This window comes from Chenopodium album, chromosome 23 (genome assembly GCF_948465745.1).
Source record: "Chenopodium album chromosome 23, dcCheAlbu1.1, whole genome shotgun sequence".
Lineage (NCBI taxonomy): Eukaryota > Viridiplantae > Streptophyta > Magnoliopsida > Caryophyllales > Amaranthaceae > Chenopodium > Chenopodium album.
In genome coordinates, this window is record NC_137856.1 from 38,610,878 (window position 1) to 38,630,612 (window position 19,735).

Below are 19,735 nucleotides of genomic sequence, written 5' to 3' on the forward strand. Positions count from 1 at the left end.
TTACATCGCTTACTCTTTAAGACTCGCTCCACACAAAAGCAAATGTGAAATTTATTTGGTTCAGCCTGATCCGGATTGGCCAAACTGACCCATACAATCAAGGACTGGGCTTCAACATCTTTAAGGCCTTCAACAAACCACTTTACACCACTGAAATCAGCTATCATCATCCAGACATCCAGTGATCCAGCCTAAGCAATATCAATTTTTACAGATTTCTTTGATATTTTCTGATTTATTTCCATGTATTTCCTGATTTATTACTCCGCATAATATTTCCATATATTCTGAAGAAACAAAAAGTAACAAAGGACGAGTGAGCGTAAAGTATATAAATACACTTATAAATTAAAAAATAAAAATCATATATTAAAAAAAACAGTAAAAAAAAAAAAAACGCCTCCTTCGACGTTCTAATCTCCGCAACCTCCACTTTCTCTTCTCTCTCCTATAAACACCATAACTATATTATAGACTCAACAAAAAAAACTTAGCTCTGTTGTTTAACCCCTAAAAAAATCACTTCTTTTTTTTGTTTTTTGGTTTTATTTAAGAATTTGTTCTTTTTCTGCTTAAAAACCCTTAAAAATTCACCCCCATTTTACTATTCTATTCCATTGGAGGTTGATTTTGAGATAATCAACTAATTCTACAGAATTTTATACCATTGGAGGTAATTTAATTTTCTGGGTATTATTCTAATTTTTGTTTTATGTTGTTTGTATCTATTTTTTTGCATGGATTTTGATAATGGGATCTTGTAGTTTTTTAATAGTTTTTATTTTTGGGTGAATTTTGTTTTTTGGGTTGATGAAATTGTGGGGTTTTTTGGGAATTGAAAAGGGTAATTGTTTGATTTTTCAGGAGAATGCAATTATGGTATATGGTAATTCAAGGTTTTGGAGCCGCAGAAGAGAGTTTTTAGTGTCTGCGTATTGTGCTTCTTGTTGACCTTAATGGAAAATCCTGGAATCAAAGGTTTGATTTTTGTATTTTTATTTGCATTTTAATTTAGATTTATGTGTTGGAGACGGCGAGCCGTTTTTATTGAATGAGACTTAATTTCATGATTTTGTTTCCAAGATGTTATCTTGTTATTTGATTTTGTAATGTACATTGTCTTGTTCAACTTAACTAGTGGAGAAACTAAAATTTTAAACTTATTATAGCACCTTTAGGTTCACAATCATGGCCTATTTGAAATCCTGTAGTCTTTTATACTGTCTATTAGTTAGATTTTGGTATGGATTGTGCGTGCTCGATTGCTGTGATAAACTATACTGGTCCCCTGATTTAGGTTACCTTTGAATCAATTTGTTTAATCAAGTCTTGTACGGGCTTTAGATATTTGAAATTATCTCCTTGAGGTCACTATGGATAGAGCTGTGCCGTCGTTTATTACATTGAGATTTCTACATAGATTTGCTATTGAGCCTTAAGGATAGGTGAGTAGATTCAGTATAATCTCTTAGTCGGTCCAAAATACTTCGTTTAGTTTACTTCCATATTCGTGTAGCAAAGGTTTGATGTTTGTTTTTGTATCTGCATTTACATTATGATTTGTGTTGGAGATTGGGAGTCACCCTTATTGATTGAGACTTAATTTTGTGATTTTGTTTGCTTGTTATCTTGTTCTTTGTCTTTGTAATGTACATTGTCTTGTTCAACTTAATTAGTGGTTGAGTGGAGAAACTGAATTTATTAATATATTATAGCACCTTTAGGATCACAATCATGGCCTATTTGAAATCCTGTAGTTTTTGATACTCTACTAGTTTCGTTTTTGGTACGGATTGTGGATGCTCAATTGCTGTGATAATCTATATTGGTCCGCTGATTTAGGTTACCTTTGAATCAATTTGTTTAATCAAGTCTTGTATGGGCTTTAGATTTTTGGAATACACTCCTTGAGGTGACTCTGGATAGAGCTGTGCCATTGTATATTACATGAGATTTTTAGATGGATTTGCTATTGAGCGTTAGGGATAAATGAGTAGATTCAGTGTAATCTCTTACTCGGTCCAAAAAATATTACTTCCATATTCATGTATCAAAGGATTGATGTTTGCATCTGTGGCTGCATTTACATTTAGATTTGTGTGTTGGAGACGGTGAGTCAGTTTTATTGATTGAGACTAATTTCATGATTCTGTTTTCATGTTATCTTGTTAAGTTTTTGTAATGTACATTGTTTTGTAAAACTTATTTAATGGTTGAGTGGAGAAACTAAATTTTTAATTTGGTATACCATCTTTAGGTTTTCAATCATGGCCTATTTGAAAGCTTGTAGTCCTTGATACTGTTACTAGTTTCGTATTTTGTACCGATTGTGCATACTAGTCCACTGATTCAAACTTTTGGGGAAACAATTTGTCTAAACAAGTTTGTATGGGCTTTAGATATATAGAATACGCTCCTGGAGGTCACTATGGGTAGAGCTGTGCTGTTGTATATTACAATGAGATTTTTTGATAATGTGCTATTGAGCATTTAGGATAGTTGAGTAGAACCAGTGTAATCTCTTAGTCGGTCCAAAAATTAGTGTACTTACATATTAGGTCAAAATGGAAGTTCAGGTGAGCGCTTTAACCTTGCTCCACCACCTATTTGTGGTACTTATTAATATCGACATTCTCAAATTCTTGCCGACCTAGTTCATCGTTCCACTTGTACTTTTATCGCTAAAATTATCATGATAAAAATATTCTTAATGTAGAGTTATCAACCATCCTGGCGAAGCCCATAATCATTTTCATATTGTGCACTCTAACAGCGGGTTCTCTTTTGCCATTTCGTTGTACTGTTTTGGATGTCATCCCCCCTCCCGATACTTTTGTGATTATTTACTTTTGCATCGCTGTTGGTTGGTAGCACATGTGCCAATAAGCTTAGAGCTTCGTAACTTCATAAGGCTTTAATTGGCAAACACTCACAAGTCACAAGAGTCACAACTGTGTGCCATGGGTTGATTTCTGGTTGTAATATCTGTTCTCGGTGTGCTTTAGGGTCTCCTGAGATTTAGATTGTTCACTCTGCCTTTGTGTGTGTGTGACTGTGTGGGAGGGGGGTGTTTGCTTCCAACTTTACCCTTCACTCTAAATCATCAAGGCCCACCCCTTTTGCAGAACCTTATTTAGATTGCACCATACGTGCCCATATGCATGAACCCATGTAAGATAAGTATAAAGAGTTCTTGAGATGTTTGTAAAAACCAAGGTTTAACTGTTAGTGAAAGGCATGCTTCTTACTTTTCAGTAATTCAAGCAAAATAAAGCTGGATTGTTGGGCTCTTTGTCTTTTGGTCTTGTTCAGGTAAACTTTTTTGGACGTGTTCAATTTGATGAATCTCTTTGGGATCTTTTTTGGACGTGTTCAATTTGATGAATCTCTTTGGGATCATTTGTTTTATTGATCTTTACTTTGCTTTTGAGAGCTTGCATATCCCTGTTAATATGCTCCGTCCTTGCACTACAATGCATTGGATCTTTCTACCATGAAGGCATGAAGGTTAATGATCTTCTTAATAACTTAATGTTCTTTTGGAATAAAAGGGCTTTATTGTTATATTCAAACTACAGTGGAAAATTTTAGTAGGATAATCATTGAGGATATTTAAGATGTCTACTAAATTTTCGGTTACTTTGTTAAATTCTTTGAGGATATCATAGTGTTCCTGTGATTTCTCAAGAATTTGCAATTTTCAATATGTGTATGGCTGAGAATGTTGCATGTCAAGACTTAAGTACACCTTATATCACTGCTTGCACGCTATTATAATACTTATGATTAAAGGACATGCAGGCCAATCTAACAGCCCGTCTTATGTGTGGCTAGCTATACTGTGTGATCACTTATAAAAGAACAAAGTAACCCATATAACGCTGATCGAGTAAACCCTATAATAATGACTGAGTAACCCCTATTACACTAACCGAGTAACCCTATATCACTGACCAAGTAACCCCTGTAATAATGACTGAGTAACCCCTATTACACTAACCGAGTAACCCTATATCACTGACCAAGTAACCCCTTTAATACTGACTAAGTAACCCCTATTACAATAACGAAGTAACCCTTGCCACACGGTGTGGCCAGCCACATATAAGACTTTGTGTAAATCTAATAAGCACAAACAAATTAGTATATGTATTGCAGAGGGTGATAATTGAAGCTGGCTATATTATGTCTCATTTATCTTGGTAAGAAATCGAAGATTATTAATCCTTTATGCACTTCTCTATTCTTTGGTTGGGACTTGGGTTTGAGAAGGGGATTTTCTAGATGATGCTTATAGTTATAGCCTAAGACATCAGAGTTTTGGTCTGTTTAAATCTTACATTTCTATTCTTCAGTTAGTTTTTCTGGATCAGCTCGTGCCTAAAATATATATGTTGACAACATTATTTCTTTAATCATTTTTAAAAGTTGGGTGTTGAAGTGGTTACATGTGCTTGTCTGCTTCTGTTCAGGAAATATGGCTCTTGAGAAACACACCCCTGCTAGAAATCTGACTGCTAATGTGAAACCTTTGAGTTTCCCTCTCAAAGTCCGGGAAAAAGCAGCTCTTGCAGATCCAGAGATGAACACTGATTTGGAGGCTGACGTTGATGTTGATCTCAGAGAAATTTATTTCCTTATCATGCATTTCTTGTCTGATGGGCCATGTCAAAGAACTTGTGGACAATTTTGGAATGAGCTTCTTGAGAATGACCTACTACCTAGAAGATACCATGCTTGGTATTCTAGGAGTGGGGTTCCTAGTGGTGATGAAAATGATGACGGCCTGTCATTTCCATTGAGTTACAATAAACTAAAGCAGCGGTATGTTTTATGCTTATTATCTCGATCAAAAGATTCAATACAGACGATCTCTCAGCGAAGATATGCTGTAAATATATCATTGTAGCATTCGATTATGAGATTTCTCTCACTGGGTTGTTTTTCTTCCTGTAGGTATGCTCATATCGGAAAGAATCACTTAATAAAGCTTCTGAGGCAGCTATTACTTAATAAAGCCAATCCACATGGTATTGTTGCAAGGAATATACCAAATGCAGCTGATGTTCCTACACTTTTGGGGGCTGGATCATTTTCACTCTTGGCCGGTATGTTCATGTATCTGCACATCTATATTTTTGTTAGTATTCCTTTGAATGATTTATTGTTTGTTTCGGAGATGCAATTCCTTTTTTGAAAGTGTAGATGCTATAATGAACCTCTGATATATATCTGAAAAATACAGCAAACTTACAATTAAGAGCGATAACTTTTTTTCCCCCATATATCCTTGCAGATGATGGGATCAAAGGAGACAATGAGATTAAACCACCGCCTGTTTTCATGCGTTGGCCTCATATGCAAGCTGATCAGGTGCGTGGGCTGAGGCTGAGAGAAATTGGTGGTGGATTTGCGAGACACCATAGAGCACCATCTACACGTGCTGCCTGTTATACTATTGTAAAACCATCCACTATGGTGCAAAAGATGCAAAATGTAAAAAAAATAAGGGGACACCGTGATGCTGTTTATTGTGGTAAGCTGTTTATCCATATAATCCTTGTCCTGATTCTAGCTTTTACTGAGAGCAGATTTATCCCTTTTATTTGAATTTTTAATGTTTTTGGCAGGGTAGGAAATACTTCATCCATTCCACAAATATTGCAACAGTTACCATTATAGGAAATCTTACAAACATTGCAATATTTTTCTATTTACACATGTTTTCTCTCTTTCTCTCTGCTCCCCACATGGGTCCCTATCTTTATTCCTCTCTATCTCTCTCCTCTTCTTAAAATCCATGTCCTTCCCCCTATGTTGCAATATTAGGGGAAGTGGGTAACGGAGGAAGTGCATTTTTTATTTATTATAATTTTTTATAGTCTATTTGATGTCTAAATTTTGTGGTAGTTATAATATCAAAGAACATAGGTGAAAGCCTTTCCCTTTTCTTGGTTTAATCTATTGGTTTTTCTCTATGTACTCATCTCATTTCATGATTAATGTTAGTTAAATGCTGGTAAAGTAATTTTCAATTTGGCTACTATTATGATGAGAAGTTTGTAATGTCATGTGAAATCAAGAGAAACCGATATCACATTTCTATCTGAGATATAATTGATGTATCCTTTATTCCACATTTTCTTTGCTTGTCATGCTATTTATTGTGCTATAACTGCTATCCACTTTGAAGATCTGATCTTTCAGATTCTTTTAGTCTCTTAGTGGTTTAATGTACTTCACCCATTGATTGTCCAATATGCTTGATGCTAATTAGGCTTGTGATATGGCTTCATATATTAATCAGATTTTTTTTTAAAAAAATTTTGGTTAACATTGAAGTTCACATATCTTGCTTTAATTTTTCATATAAATAATCTCTGAAATACCACCACCACCACCACCAACAACAACAACAAAGTCATAATCCCAACATGATTTGAGATCAATCGTCATAAGGAATTGTCTTTGAAAAATGAAACAAGAAAGTAAAGAGAACCTCTAATGTACCAGGCTGTATCTTGCTTCAACTTGTGAGATACCAAACTTTTTTATTGTGGCTTAATCGTGTGGATTCTCAAGTTTTTGTTACCCCAGTCACTAAATTTTTTTCCTCCATGTTTTTTTCCTTGTAAGATTTTAATAGGGTTTGAAATGAAGGGTTATGAAACTTCCATTTTAGTCAAAGGAGTAATTGCTAATAAAGCATTGGATATTATTGCTTTGATACCGTTCTGCTAATACTTTGTTATTTTTATTTGAATCGTTATTAATGCACAAGGATTTTTATATAAAGCATTGGCTTTTGCAATTTATGCAACAGAGGGGGTACCTCAACGGTACCCATAGCGAAAGTCAACTTTTTCTGGAATCAAATTCAATAAGAAAGCCTATTTCGAGAAAACTTATACTTTATGTATATCTTTCCAACCACAAAATTGCCATACAAGCAGATTGCGTAGTTTTTTTTTTTTTTTTTTTTTTTTCTCTTCCCGTGGCCACCAATCCAGTATAACATGCAATTGTTTCGCAATGGAAACTGTACAAATCCACACTAACCATATTAATTTATGGAAAGAAACAAACTTGGCTTCCAGTCTCTCCACCACAATAAGTGTAATGCAAATGACTTCAATTGTGATGGATTTATTTGGCGTTCAAATCTTCTACTTATCTTGTGTATTTAGCCTTTACAAAACAGCTGTAAAGTTACGAAGTTATTGAGATTATTTTAGTACTTATATCTGATATTTTGTACTACCCAATTCCAATTACGGTTTTAACCCATATTTACACTATTTCAATTTTCATGAACACCTTTTACCATCTTACCCTTCATTACCCCACATTATACCTTTCTCATCTCCCTTACTTTATCGGCTTTCACCCACCTTATTTATTTTCTCTCTTGATTTATTTACCTTTTTTTTTTTTTTTTTTTTTTTGTTTCACATCCACTCACCTTTTGTTGTTGTTGTTGTTGTTGTTGTTGTTGTTGTTGTTGTGTTGAGAGAAACAAAAAATCACGGAGCTTTTATTTGTAGTTGACAAACAGTAATATCTCTCTTCTTTTTTGAATTATTTTGGCAGCTGTATGTGACCGCTCGGGAAGGTTTGTCATAACTGGTTCAGATGACCGCCTTGTGAAGATTTGGTCCATGGAAACTGCTTATATCTTGGCCAGCTGCCGTGGGCATGAAGTGCGCTTTGATGCTTTCAATTATTTTAATGATTTTCAGACAGTTGATTTTATATTCTTATTTTGTTACTTATTTACACTTGCTATTATCGAAGGGTGACATCACTGACTTGGCTGTGAGTTCCAACAATGCTTTGGTGGCATCTGCTTCAAATGATTGTGTTATTAGAACTGTGAGTGTGTGGTTCTCTTGCAACTCTGATATTACAACCATTGTCTCTTGTCTTCTCTTATAGAGTACCTTAATCTGTTCATTGTGGTTTACATGACAGTGGCGTTTGCCAGATGGGCAGCCAATTTCAGTTCTGCGAGGGCATACAGGAGCAGTTACTGCCATTGCCTTTAGCCCAAGGCCTAGTGCTATATATCAGCTTCTATCGTAAGGATTGTCCTGCTTCAAATTTTCTTGTCTCGTTCTTACATCATATATTGCTAGATGTTCTTAACTTTAAAGACTTAGTTCTTTTAGACCTTGTGCTGTGTGAGCTAGGAGATATTGGTATTACATTGTTTACTTAGTTGTTCATTGAATCATTTACTTCTTGTGGATATCAATTCTTGTTCAACGTTATGTGTCAATTGTGTTTTCCTTACCCGCTTATTTTTTTATGAATGGAAAGTGCCTATTCTGCCTAATGTGCTTTTTTTTTTTTTTTTTTTTTTTGAAAGCCTAATGTGCTTTATACAAAAAGTTTCTGGTGAATAAAAGCTTCACATGCTTTGTACATTAAGGGGTATATGACTTAAGCTTGTTACCTATGTAGCAAGCTAGCAATATATTGGTCTTCCCTTGTCCTTATTAATGTTATATTGCAACTTGTTCTGCCTGTCTCATGGTGATGCTAGGATATATCTAATATACTAGACTTATGTAGTTATGTTTGATTTTAGTTATGATGTCACTTTTCAAATTGCACTATCAATGAGACAATTAATTCACACAGAGAGAGTTGCTTTCTCCACAACTTTCTCAGCTAGCTGTTTGCTTGATTTTCTTATGCTATGATTCATGCACTGTATTCTCTGGTCTGTAGATCAGCTGATGATGGAACATGTAGACTATGGGATGCAAGGTACTCGCAGTTCAAGCCACGTATTTATCTTCCCAAACCTCCTGATGCAGGTTGACTTTTACTTCAATTGCAGCCGATTATTTGTTAATTTTATTTATTTAATAATTTTTTAATAAATTAGTAGAGTGATTTACTGAAGCTGGAAATGTCGTAGGAAAAGGCACTGCTGCTTCATCCATCGCTGGTGAACAGAATCATCAGATCTTTTGTTGTGCATTCAATGCCAACGGGACTGTCTTTGTGACTGGTAGCTCAGATAATCTTGCAAGGGTATGTTTAATTATGCCCGAGGTTTAGTTTATCCAAATTGAAACTGTTTTATGAGGGATATGTATTGAAGTAAATCTATATTTCACCTTAGTTAGCTGTGACTAGCGGAAGGCTTTTATGAGATGCCCCCCTTCCTCCGTTCCAACCCCCCCCCCCCCCCCCCCTTTCTGTAGTTTAACTGTATAGTAAAATGTAAACAAATGACAAAGGAGGAGGTGGAAGAAGGGAAGAGGAAAGGGGGCAGGGGATATACTTCAAGATAGCTTCCTTGATTGTCGCTGATTACATGGGTCTATAAAGGGTGGAAGGGCCATCTCTTATTGATGGGTTAAGTCTTGCCTGGTCACTTTTCCCCTTTCTTCTTTCTGGATTTGTTTTTTTTTTTTTTTCCCTCCTTGAGGAGGTGCTTTCTTCAACCAAATCAGGATTTAGGTGTGGGAAACTGGGAATGGAATAAAAAAAAACTTGAACCTGCTGTTTGGTACAAAATATTGCACTAGCAGTCCATATCTTCAACCCTTTTAAATCTTTTACCTTAATCCCAAGGAAGAGCAGAGGGATGCCCACAATCTCCACCAATACCAAACACCACAACTGTACTTACCAGCGCCAGCACCATCCCTATAAACTATAATCCCTTCTGACTCTCTCTTACCTCCCCACCCCAACCCCCCCAACATTTCAAGAGTTACAGATTATATTTTTCCGACCAAACAACTGGAATCAGTTTGAGGTTTGATAGCCAGCCCGATACCTGGTACTAGTGCCAAAACCAAACAGGTCATACATTCTCGGAAATTTCCTGCACCTTAGCACAAGTACCTCGCAGAGTGTATTTAAACCCTTGTACCATTTCTTCTCCCATTTGTCTTCAATAGAGGTCACCCTCACCTTATCTATAACGCTTTGCTTTTTAAACTGCGTGATATTGAGTTATGTACTACACTTGAATAACTTCTAGTAATGAAATCAATTTTGTTTTTCTGCAGGTCTGGAATGCTTGTAAATCCGCTACTGACAATTCAGAACAACCTATTAGTGAGATGGATGTTCTCTCTGGCCATGAAAATGATGTTAATTATGTGCAATTTAGGTCAGTTCACTTCAAATTACTGTAGCTAAAGGGTGGTTTGTCTCTATAGTAGCTGGGTGCTGATAAGAGATGGGAGCTTCAACATTTCTTACAGCCAGGATTGGGGTGGGTGGGTGTTGTGGGGGTGGGGTGGGGAGTCCGACCAATTTTTAAGCTCGTGGTTGGGGAGGCTACTTTGGCTTTAGCCTGAAAGAACCCAGAATTATATGAATTAATGTTGATTTGCTAATTATGTCTTGCATGCACTTTATTGGGTAGTGTTCAGAGTTCTATTTTCTAGTTGAGATTGACTACACTTGTTATGTTTTTGCAAAACAGAGGTTTGCATCTTTAATTCAGATTGTCCCTTGACATAATTGGATGCTGATAAGTTGTTGTGCTTTTCTACAGTGGTTGTGCTGTGACTCCTCGATTCTCTGCTACGGATACAACCAAGGAAGATAATTGTCCCAAATTCAAAAATACATGGTACTTAAACTGTTAAACACCTATTTTTTTCCCGGTTATCCCGTGTACAGTGTGGTTGATTTCAGTGAAAGTTTTTGCTTTGTGACAAATTTATCTCCCAAAATTTGGCAGGTTTTCTCGTGATAATATAGTTACCTGTTCTCGTGATGGTAGTGCAATTATTTGGATTCCAAGGTCACGCAAATCACATGTGAGCTATGATAGGAAATTATTCTTTTTATTATGTGTTTGGATTAGTTCATCACTGAAAACATGTTTTCCTGTCAGACAAGAGCTGGGCGTTGGACTCGGGCATATCATCTCAAGGTTCCTCCTCCACCCATGCTTCCACAGCCTCCGCGAGGGGGCCCAAGACAGAGAGTTCAACCTACGCCTCGTGGTGTTAATATGATTGTGTGGAGTCTAGATAATCGATTTGTCCTTGCTGCTATCATGGGTAAGTTAATGTCAATTAAATTTCTTAAAAGGGTGCTTTAAGAGCATAAATGTTTTGTAACTGCTTCAGGTGATCTTGTGTTTGATTTACCATAAGGTGGTATTTAGATAGTTTATTAAACTGCCTTTTTAATTCACTGTGCATGTTTGTATTTGCTTTGGTTTAGCCGTCATGTCGAATGGGGTACTATAGGGATTGTGTTGCCCATCTTTTATAGGAGAACCAATTTATTGATGTAATATCACGTTAATATTCTTGATAATGTGGCTCCCAGTTCAATGCTTTTATCTATTTCGAAAATCAAATACTAACTCTAGCTCACAGTATTTGAAATTTTAGAACTTTGCACATAAACTAAGGAAAGCAAAGGGAGAGTATATATACTTAGTATTTGATTAACCAATTGATGTGTTTTTCTAATCTAAATAATTTTATTGTAATAATGATAAGATCACTTTTGAGATTCAGGAGAAAAAGGGGGAGGATGCTAAGTTGGACATGCCTTTTTGTGGATTACATTGCTAGATCAAACTAGTAGAATTTCCCTGTGTAGATGTATAACTTAGTCAATTTTAAGAAAATTCCTGTCCTATCAATTTCCAACAGTATTTTCGGCCATATCTTCATTGGGCACTTATGTTTTGGAATTGTGTATACAATGATCAGGGGTCTAAATTTACGTGGTACTCTTATTTTCACAGCCTATTCCATGATGGCCATTCATTAAGGGAAGTGTTTTGAGAGTTTTACACTTATATTGAAACAGGATTTTCTTGTTTTTAGTGTGTTGTACATCAAATCTGAGTGTAAACAAGGCACATGGCTAATAGATGTTTTTCTGGGGCTTGGGCTTGTTTTGTTGAGTGATGTCTCTGTTGGTTGAACCTATGGCTGATGGTGCTAGTTAGAAATTTTAAAGCGTCTTTTATTGGATTTGCTCATTGAATTTGCTCGTTCTACACTGTAGATAAAAAATTTCTATGGTGCTATTATGTTAGTGAGACTGGTTTTGTCTCTTGACCTTATCCATATTACTATGCCTGCCTTTTCCTCATGACAGATTGCAGAATATGTGTTTGGAATGCTTCTGATGGTAGCTTGGTTCATTCATTGACGGGTCATACCGAGTCGGTAAGTTGTTTTCCTTCCAGAATTCCTGATTGCATTGCACTAATTATCAGATTTGGATGAGCAGTTTTGTATCTGTTAATTTGTCTCTTTTTCCTTCCCCCCCACCCCCCCCCCCCCCCCCCGTGCCGATCAATGGTTCTGGAAGGGGTAATGTGCATCAGACTGAGATAATTAGTGGTACTATTACATGTTATACTCTTCTTTGCTCCATGTTGCCCTTCTTGCAAATATTTGTAAAGTTACTAATGTATGCCTGAGTATTGTGACATACACTCCTGCTCTTTAATATGCATTCTCATCATGTTTCATACCTGAATAGCAGTAGGAAGGTTAGCTGAACAAGAATTTGGGAATTTGGAGTTTAGTTAAATATGAAACCACATTCCAGCCTTTTAATTCATGTGCTGTAACATTGACTATGACAACTTTCAGTTTCTAATTTGTGTATCGAAAAGAGTTCCTAATACTTGCCTAAGGTACTGCAAGGCTCACAGAGTGATTGCCTCTGACCTTGAGACAGAAAGACATGAGTTTTAGTGGTTTTTTTTTTTTTTTTTTTTTTTTTTTTTTTTATTTTTTTTTTTTTTATATCCTGATATATTTCCTCTTGTTTCCTATAAATTGCAACAACTTGAATGTTTGAATCACATGTGTTGGCACGCAACTTTGGCCATTAATATCTTTAATTTGTTGATAGTTCAAAATTATATAAAGTCGATTCATTGAAAAATATACATTTTGTCTAATAAAAAGATACTACTTCTCTTTTTTTTTTTTTTTTTTTTTTTTTAATTTTATTTTATTTTATTTTATTTTTTTATAATGTTCTTAACACTTTCCATTTTAATTTGTTACATAATGTTCATAAAACTTTCCATTTTAATTTGTTTCATAATGATCTCAGTGCTTGCACTTTATTCCACTTTTGGCAAACTCATTTCACCACCTTAAGCTTTTTTGTGTTAATAGTAAACATTGAGAACATTATGTATTGGTGAATCTTTCTTCAATTTCCTCGTGCATGTTAAATTGTCTATCATGTAGTTGTATTAATACTTTGTTTATTTCAGCTGTCTGAGATTTTATGATTGTGTGACATGGAAAAGTGTTTGTCCTGTTTGTTTCTTATAGACATATGTCCTGGATGTTCACCCTTTCAACCCTCGCATAGCTATGAGTGCTGGATATGATGGGAAAACCATAATTTGGGATGTAAGTTTCAGTGAACTTTCCTTATATACATTCCACCAGACTTGTATGCTTAGTCTTTCTAGTATCGTTTTATTGCAGATATGGGAAGGAAAGCCCATTCGAATCTATGACACTGGACGGTTTAAATTGGTTGATGGAAAGTTCTCAATGTAAGCGGTCATGTTGGCTTTCGTCTGTTCTTTTGCTTGTGCCACAGTGCTTGACTGCTTGTTACTGCATTTATCATCATATTCCTTTATTATTGTCTGGATTAAAAAGCTAAACTTGATTTGCAGCTCTTTTGTTTGCTACCTATAGAGATGAATGTGTCACAGCTCATCTGAATATCCTTTGTTAGTTTGTGTTTTCTCATATATATTTCTCTCTCTCTCTCTCCTTTTTTTTTTTTTTTTATTTTTTTATTTCTGTAAATAGGGATGGGACCTCAATTGTACTTTCAGATGATGTCGGTCAACTGTATTTTTTGAGCACTGGTCAAGGCGAGTCCCAAATGGATGCGAAATATGATCAGGTACTAAGAGAAAATACTCATTTCCTTATAATTTTATGCTGTGTAAGATGCTCAAAGTACCTTTTTTTTATTTTTTTATTTTATTTTATTTTTTATTTTATAATATCTTATAATTGCAAAATTTGCAGTTCTTTCTCGGGGATTATCGTCCACTTGTCCGAGATACTAGTGGAAATGTTATTGATCAGGTTAGTTTGTAGTATCTTTAAGGCTTCCATCATTCTTTATGAATGATTATAGTTCTCATTTTATAAAGATATAACTAGTGAGTAGCCCGGTTGTGCCCCGGGTTGAAACTGTTGTAGACGTGTGTAATCGATAATTTTTATATAGGTTTTTAAAATTGTAATTGTCATTGTTAAACTCAAATTGATTTTTTTTTTTTTTTAAGTATATTTTATTTTAATTGAACCTTGTGGTTTGCACTTATATAAGTTTTTTTTACATATTAATAACAATACTTGATAATTGGCTTAGATGGTGAAATGGTTATTCTTGCTATAAGAGGTTGAGGGTTCGATTCTCCTTACCCTTATGTTTTTTTATTCAATAATATTGGTTGCTTTGGTGATGTGGCATATGTGACATTGTTTGAGTGATGATGTGGCATCATGAGATATTGGGAAGATACGTGGCACATCAACATTCTTATGAACGCCTTTTAATATATAGCATAGATTTCTTGAAATAAGAGATTTCTGTTGTGAGCTGTGGCTGTACTGGAGTTATGTTTAGGAGTATTCATGTTGTTCATCTGCCTCTGTGGATATGTGATTTTGATTTATAGATCTCTCTTGGTGCAGGAAACTCAACTTCCTCCTTACCGAAGGAACATGCAAGACCTTCTTTGTGATTCAAGTTTGTCTTTGTTCCCATCACTTTATTTCAAGTGGTTAAATATAAATATTACTTTGTATTCAACATTATTGATTATTGAGATTTATTTTCTAGGCATGATACCATACCCAGAACCCTACCAAAGCATGTATCAGCGAAGACGGCTTGGAACTCTGGGCATTGAGTGGCTCCCATCTTCTGTACAGTTTTCTGTGGGTCCAGACTTCAGTTCAGGCCAAGACCATATGATACCCCTGCCAGATTTTGATGTATTAATTGATCCACTGCCAAATTTTGTGGATGTCATGGATTGGGAGCCAGAAGAAGTATTAGTTAGTGATGATACTGACTCTGAGTTCAATGTTACGGATTCCTTTGGCGGCAATGGAGGACATATTAGCTCAACATCATCTGGTGATTTGGAATGCAGTGAAGAAGACACTGATGCTGATTGCATTAACAGAGATAGTGTTCGTAGATCAAGGAGGAGAAAGAAAAAGAGAGAAGTACATTTTCTTATATGTTTTTTTTTTTTTTTTTTTTTTTGGTACAAAAATAATCTTAGTTCTCAATGACACACTCATCTTTTTACCTACATAATATTATGTCTATTCATGTGTGTACATTTTTTTGTTTTGCAGACAGAGATAACTACTTCTTCAGGGAGGCGTGTCAAAAGAAGAAATCTGGATAAGTGTGATGGTAGTACCCATAGAACTGACCCAAGCAGGAAATCAAGAAATGGGCAAAAACGGTCCAAGAAGAAGTCATTAAAGGCTTCAAGACCCCAAAGAGCTGCTGCTCGTAATGCTCTTAGCTTGTTTTCTAAAATCAAAGGTACTACTCCAGATCTTGATGAAGTTGTATATGACTCTGAAGGTGATACATCAGACAGTGAATCTGTACTTGAATATTCTGACTTTGAGGGTGAGGAATCTGATAAGTTTGTTCCAGATGAGAGAGCAAAGAATCTGAAGGGGAAAGAAGTAATGGTTGATGATTCTGAGGGTATATCTAGATCTAAAGTGTTCTCTGGAACTCATGAGAGTGCTGGGAACAGGAATAAGTTAGTTCTAAAACTTCCAGTTCGTGATCCAAATCGAGTTCTATTTTCAGGTAAATCTATCCCGACCTCTGGAAATCAGATAGATTTGGCAGGCTTTTCATCTTCAGCATCAGGTGGTCCTTTAGAAGTTGGAAAAGATTCAACCCAACAGGACGTGAATTACTTACATGGCAATGCAAACCTCCGTGAATATGATAGACTGGGTTGGCTAGGTGGATTAGGCAATGATGCTATAAAATGGGGTGTGGTCAGAGCTCGTACTTCTAACAAAATTAAATTGAAAGGAGCCCCTGTATTGGTTGGTTGTGGGTCTAGTTCTTTCAATGACAACCAAAATGAAACTGTTAAGGAGCTTGGTGCAGATCTAAAATCTGTAGTTGAGCGAAGTGATGATAATGGCAAGTTGCAGGAAATTGCGCAGCATAATCATGAGCATTTAGGGTATCCTAATGGGTTAAATGATGGAAATATTAATGAGCTGTCCGATTTCAATAGATCCCTGGCTTCTAATGGAGTGCAGGATGAAGTTCATGTAGCTACTGGGAATGGAGCTCCGTGCTCAAATAGCAGTGATGCAAACAATGTGTCTACATTGTTGAGTATTGGAGAAAAGAAGGTTGCATCAGATTCAAACGATACTTATGAGATGAAAGTTATACCCAATGAAGGGAATGAAAAGAATGGTACGATTCTTGTAGAGCAAAGATCTGGTGCTGAAGAGCTTGAAGAGGAAAACCCCCACCTTAAAGATGGTTTGGATGGTGGAGAGTCTAATGGAGAACAAATTTTGGATGGAGTTAAAGCTAATGCTAGCTCTGCATTGCTAAATTCACAGGCTTCACATTCACATAAGATTGATAAGATGTACAGTGCTGTTTACAGAAGGTCAAGGTCCTTTAAGGCAGTGAGGACATCTTCAGATAGCAATGTTGTTCATGTTGGTGAAAATACCTCAAATGCAAGCTGTCAAAGTCTGAATGGAAGTGCTGATACAAATGGTATTATGGTTAAGGGCATTAACCAGGCCCAATCTGTGGAGCTTAGGGACACAGTTGAAGAGCATTTGAAGAGATCGGTAGAGAGGTCAAGAAGAACTGAGGATTCTGCATCGAACAAGGTTGATCGGCGTCCTCAAGAAGAGTGGGGATCTAGTACGACTGTGGGACTGAGGTCCACAAGAAATAGGAGAATTAATTTTATTCGTGATGCTAGTCTAATGGATATGAGGAAGTCAAGTCAGTCACAAAGAAAATTATCCTGGTTGATGCTTTCTGTTCCTGATTGTTCTCGATATATTCCTCAGCAGGGAGATGAAGTTGCATATATGAGGCAGGTAATGACTTGGTATCGGGATTTTCTAAAGGTTACTGTACCTTCCCCCTCCCCCCTCTTTGTATATATTTATTTATATTTAACAAATGTTTAAAAATGCTCTTCTAGATTGTCAAATTCGACTGTTGAAATAAGGGATACTAATTATACTATGACCATTCTTACTATAGATGTTTGTAGAAGGGTACATTGGTAGTTGTTATGTATAGAGAATTTATTAAAGCCAGATAATCTTTCTGATTACTCTCCATTTTTGTTGATGCTCTTGTAGGGGCATAAGGAATACATATCTTGCAATAGCTCTTCTGTGAGGGGACCTTGGGAATATTTGAAAGGAGAGATCAGAGCTGTGGAGCTCTGCAAAGTTATTGAGCTAGAGTATTCTGTTGTTCCAGGCTCGGGTGATAGCTGCTGTAAAATGACACTTGAATTTATAGACCCAAATTCTAGTGTCTTTGGTAAGAAATTTAAGCTGACATTGCCAGAAGTTTCAGATTTTCCGGATTTTCTTGTTGAGAGAACAAGGTATGAGACTGCTATTGAGAGAAACTGGACTAAGAGAGACAAATGTCAGGTTTGGTGGAAAAATGAAGGTGATGGGGATGGTAGTTGGTGGGAGGGTCGAGTTCATGATGTGAAGGCCAAATCCCTTGAGTTTCCTGATAGTCCATGGGAAAGATATGTCATTCGATACAAAAGTGATCCAACTGAAATACATGAACATAGTCCTTGGGAACTTTATGATGCTGGCGACACACACTGGGAGCAGCCTCATCTTGATGACCACACCACAAACATACTGCTGTCATTAATTGCTAAATTAGTGCAGTCGGGAAATAAAGCTCAGGTAGTGACAGTAGATAATTTTGGGGTTGATTTGATAATATATCAGTTTTTGTGGATTTCTACTTCTTGGAAATTGACCTATTTTTTTCATTAACTTTTTTCAGGATATTTACGGGGTTCAGAAATTGCAGCAGGTTTCTGGGAAGTCAAATTTCTTGAATAGGTGAAGTACACATGAACGCTAATTTGTTTTCCTGCATGATATCTTCATTTCTTATAGTTACATTGAAAAAAATTTCTAAGGGAACCTTGATTTTTACCTCAAAAAGTATACTATTGCAATAGATTATGATATGTCATCATCCATCTTTTTTCTTGGGAAAAGATCCCCTTTTAATTCAACTGGAATGACCTGAATTGAGCAAAAATTGAGAGATGGTTTTCCTTAACTATTTTTATGTACCATGAAAGTAGTAAATAGTATTACTCAACCAATGGAGTGGTCTATTAGAGAGATCAGAAAGGCGTCAAAGCTAATTACATGTGATGAGTCATTGCTCTAATAAGCCCAAACATCGATTTCTACAAGCTCTTTCCTTGTGTCTACTGACCACTGAGATTCTGACTCTTGAGTTTTGTTAAATTTGACACAATCGTGTTTTTGTAAATATGCAGGTTTCCAGTGCCATTATCTCTGGAAGTGATCCAGTCGAGGCTAGAAAATAACTATTACCGAAGCTTGGAGGCAGTGAATCATGACATAAATGTTATGCTGTCAAACGCCGAGAGTTATTTTGGGAAAAATGCAGAGCTTTTGAAGAAGATTGGACGGTTATCAGAATGGTTTGCAAAGAAGTTATTATCATTGTAGCATTAGGGATCTCTCCTAATACAATTTTGTAGAGGAAATTTCAGTTTATTACAAATTTACAATTATTAAACACTCTGTTTTTTTTTTTTTTTTTTTTTTGGAGGGTAACATTGTGATTTTCATTGTAGATATGTAGCAATTCATAGTCCTCAATTAGGCGCCCCACCAAAGAGTTAGTTTCTTAGTGGGACATTCTTTTTAGCTTAGGAATTAGGGAAACAGGTAGGTTGCAATTACTGCTAAATCTGTATATACATACTACAGTTTAAAAAAAAAAAAAAAATTAATCTTAGTTTTTTCTGGCGAAATGTTGTCATGTTCTTTGAAAAAAGATGGAATGCAACTCATGATTTTGCCTAGTCAAGATGGGGCTGTTGAAACTCAAAAGGGGAATGTAAGGGCTTGATGACCGGTCTAAGACTGGACCAGACCAAACACCGGAATTTTAAAATTCAAGAATCGGAGACCGGACCCGTTTGGAACGGTTTTCGATTTTTTCTGTATCTTTAATACGGAGTAGTTTTTAATATAATAGTATGAAAAAGTAGAAAATAAAATATAAATCCTCCGTTACATATTAGTTGCAACTTTGGAATATTTTATCTCTCACAAATATTACCCAAAGTTGCAACTAATATGTAACGGAGGTAGTACATTTAAACGTTTGAGATAACTTTTATAAATAGTATTTAGAAATTAAACCCTTTTTAAAATGTTTTACTCATTTGTCTTCATTAATATTAATTGCATTTTTTTTAACTCTTAACATAGTGACAAAATTTATACCTCTAAAACTATGTATACATATTTTCCCTTATTAATACGGTTAACAACTAATATGTGGCTTAAAGGTCAAACTAAAAGAGCTCTCCAAATATGGCTAACTCAGGGCTTGTTCTAATATACTGAGCTGAACTGAATTGATAGGAACTGAATTGAACTGAACCGAA

The 19,735-nt window shown here is 35.8% G+C and overlaps 1 protein-coding gene across 1 annotated transcript; it reads left to right on the forward strand.

The window, feature by feature from the left end:
- The first annotated feature begins 507 nt into the window (after nt 1-507).
- On the forward strand, nt 508-19,045 carry LOC145606706 (uncharacterized). The gene is made up of 25 exons (XM_081662531.1): nt 508-673; nt 865-978; nt 4,473-4,824; nt 4,957-5,108; nt 5,297-5,536; nt 7,591-7,700; nt 7,795-7,872; nt 7,972-8,078; nt 8,734-8,822; nt 8,927-9,042; nt 10,032-10,135; nt 10,526-10,603; nt 10,715-10,793; nt 10,871-11,039; nt 12,100-12,170; nt 13,302-13,382; nt 13,461-13,531; nt 13,797-13,893; nt 14,022-14,081; nt 14,697-14,751; nt 14,845-15,236; nt 15,372-17,129; nt 17,400-17,975; nt 18,079-18,137; nt 18,590-19,045. The coding sequence occupies exons 2-25, from the start codon at nt 957-959 to the stop codon at nt 18,783-18,785; spliced, it is 5,112 nt and encodes a 1,703-aa protein (XP_081518657.1). The 5' UTR covers nt 508-673; nt 865-956; the 3' UTR covers nt 18,786-19,045.
- Nucleotides 19,046-19,735: the final 690 nt, after the last annotated feature.

What these genes read in the sequence shown, in the direction of transcription:
- LOC145606706 (XM_081662531.1), top strand. Translation starts at nt 957, where the DNA reads ATGGAAAATCCTGGAATCAAAG. An exon ending in ATGATTGTGTTATTAGAACT is followed by an intron (nt 7,873 to 7,971) that starts GTGAGTGTGTGG and finishes TTTACATGACAG; the next exon opens with TGGCGTTTGCCAGATGGGCA. An exon ending in TGGATGCGAAATATGATCAG is followed by an intron (nt 13,894 to 14,021) that starts GTACTAAGAGAA and finishes CAAAATTTGCAG; the next exon opens with TTCTTTCTCGGGGATTATCG.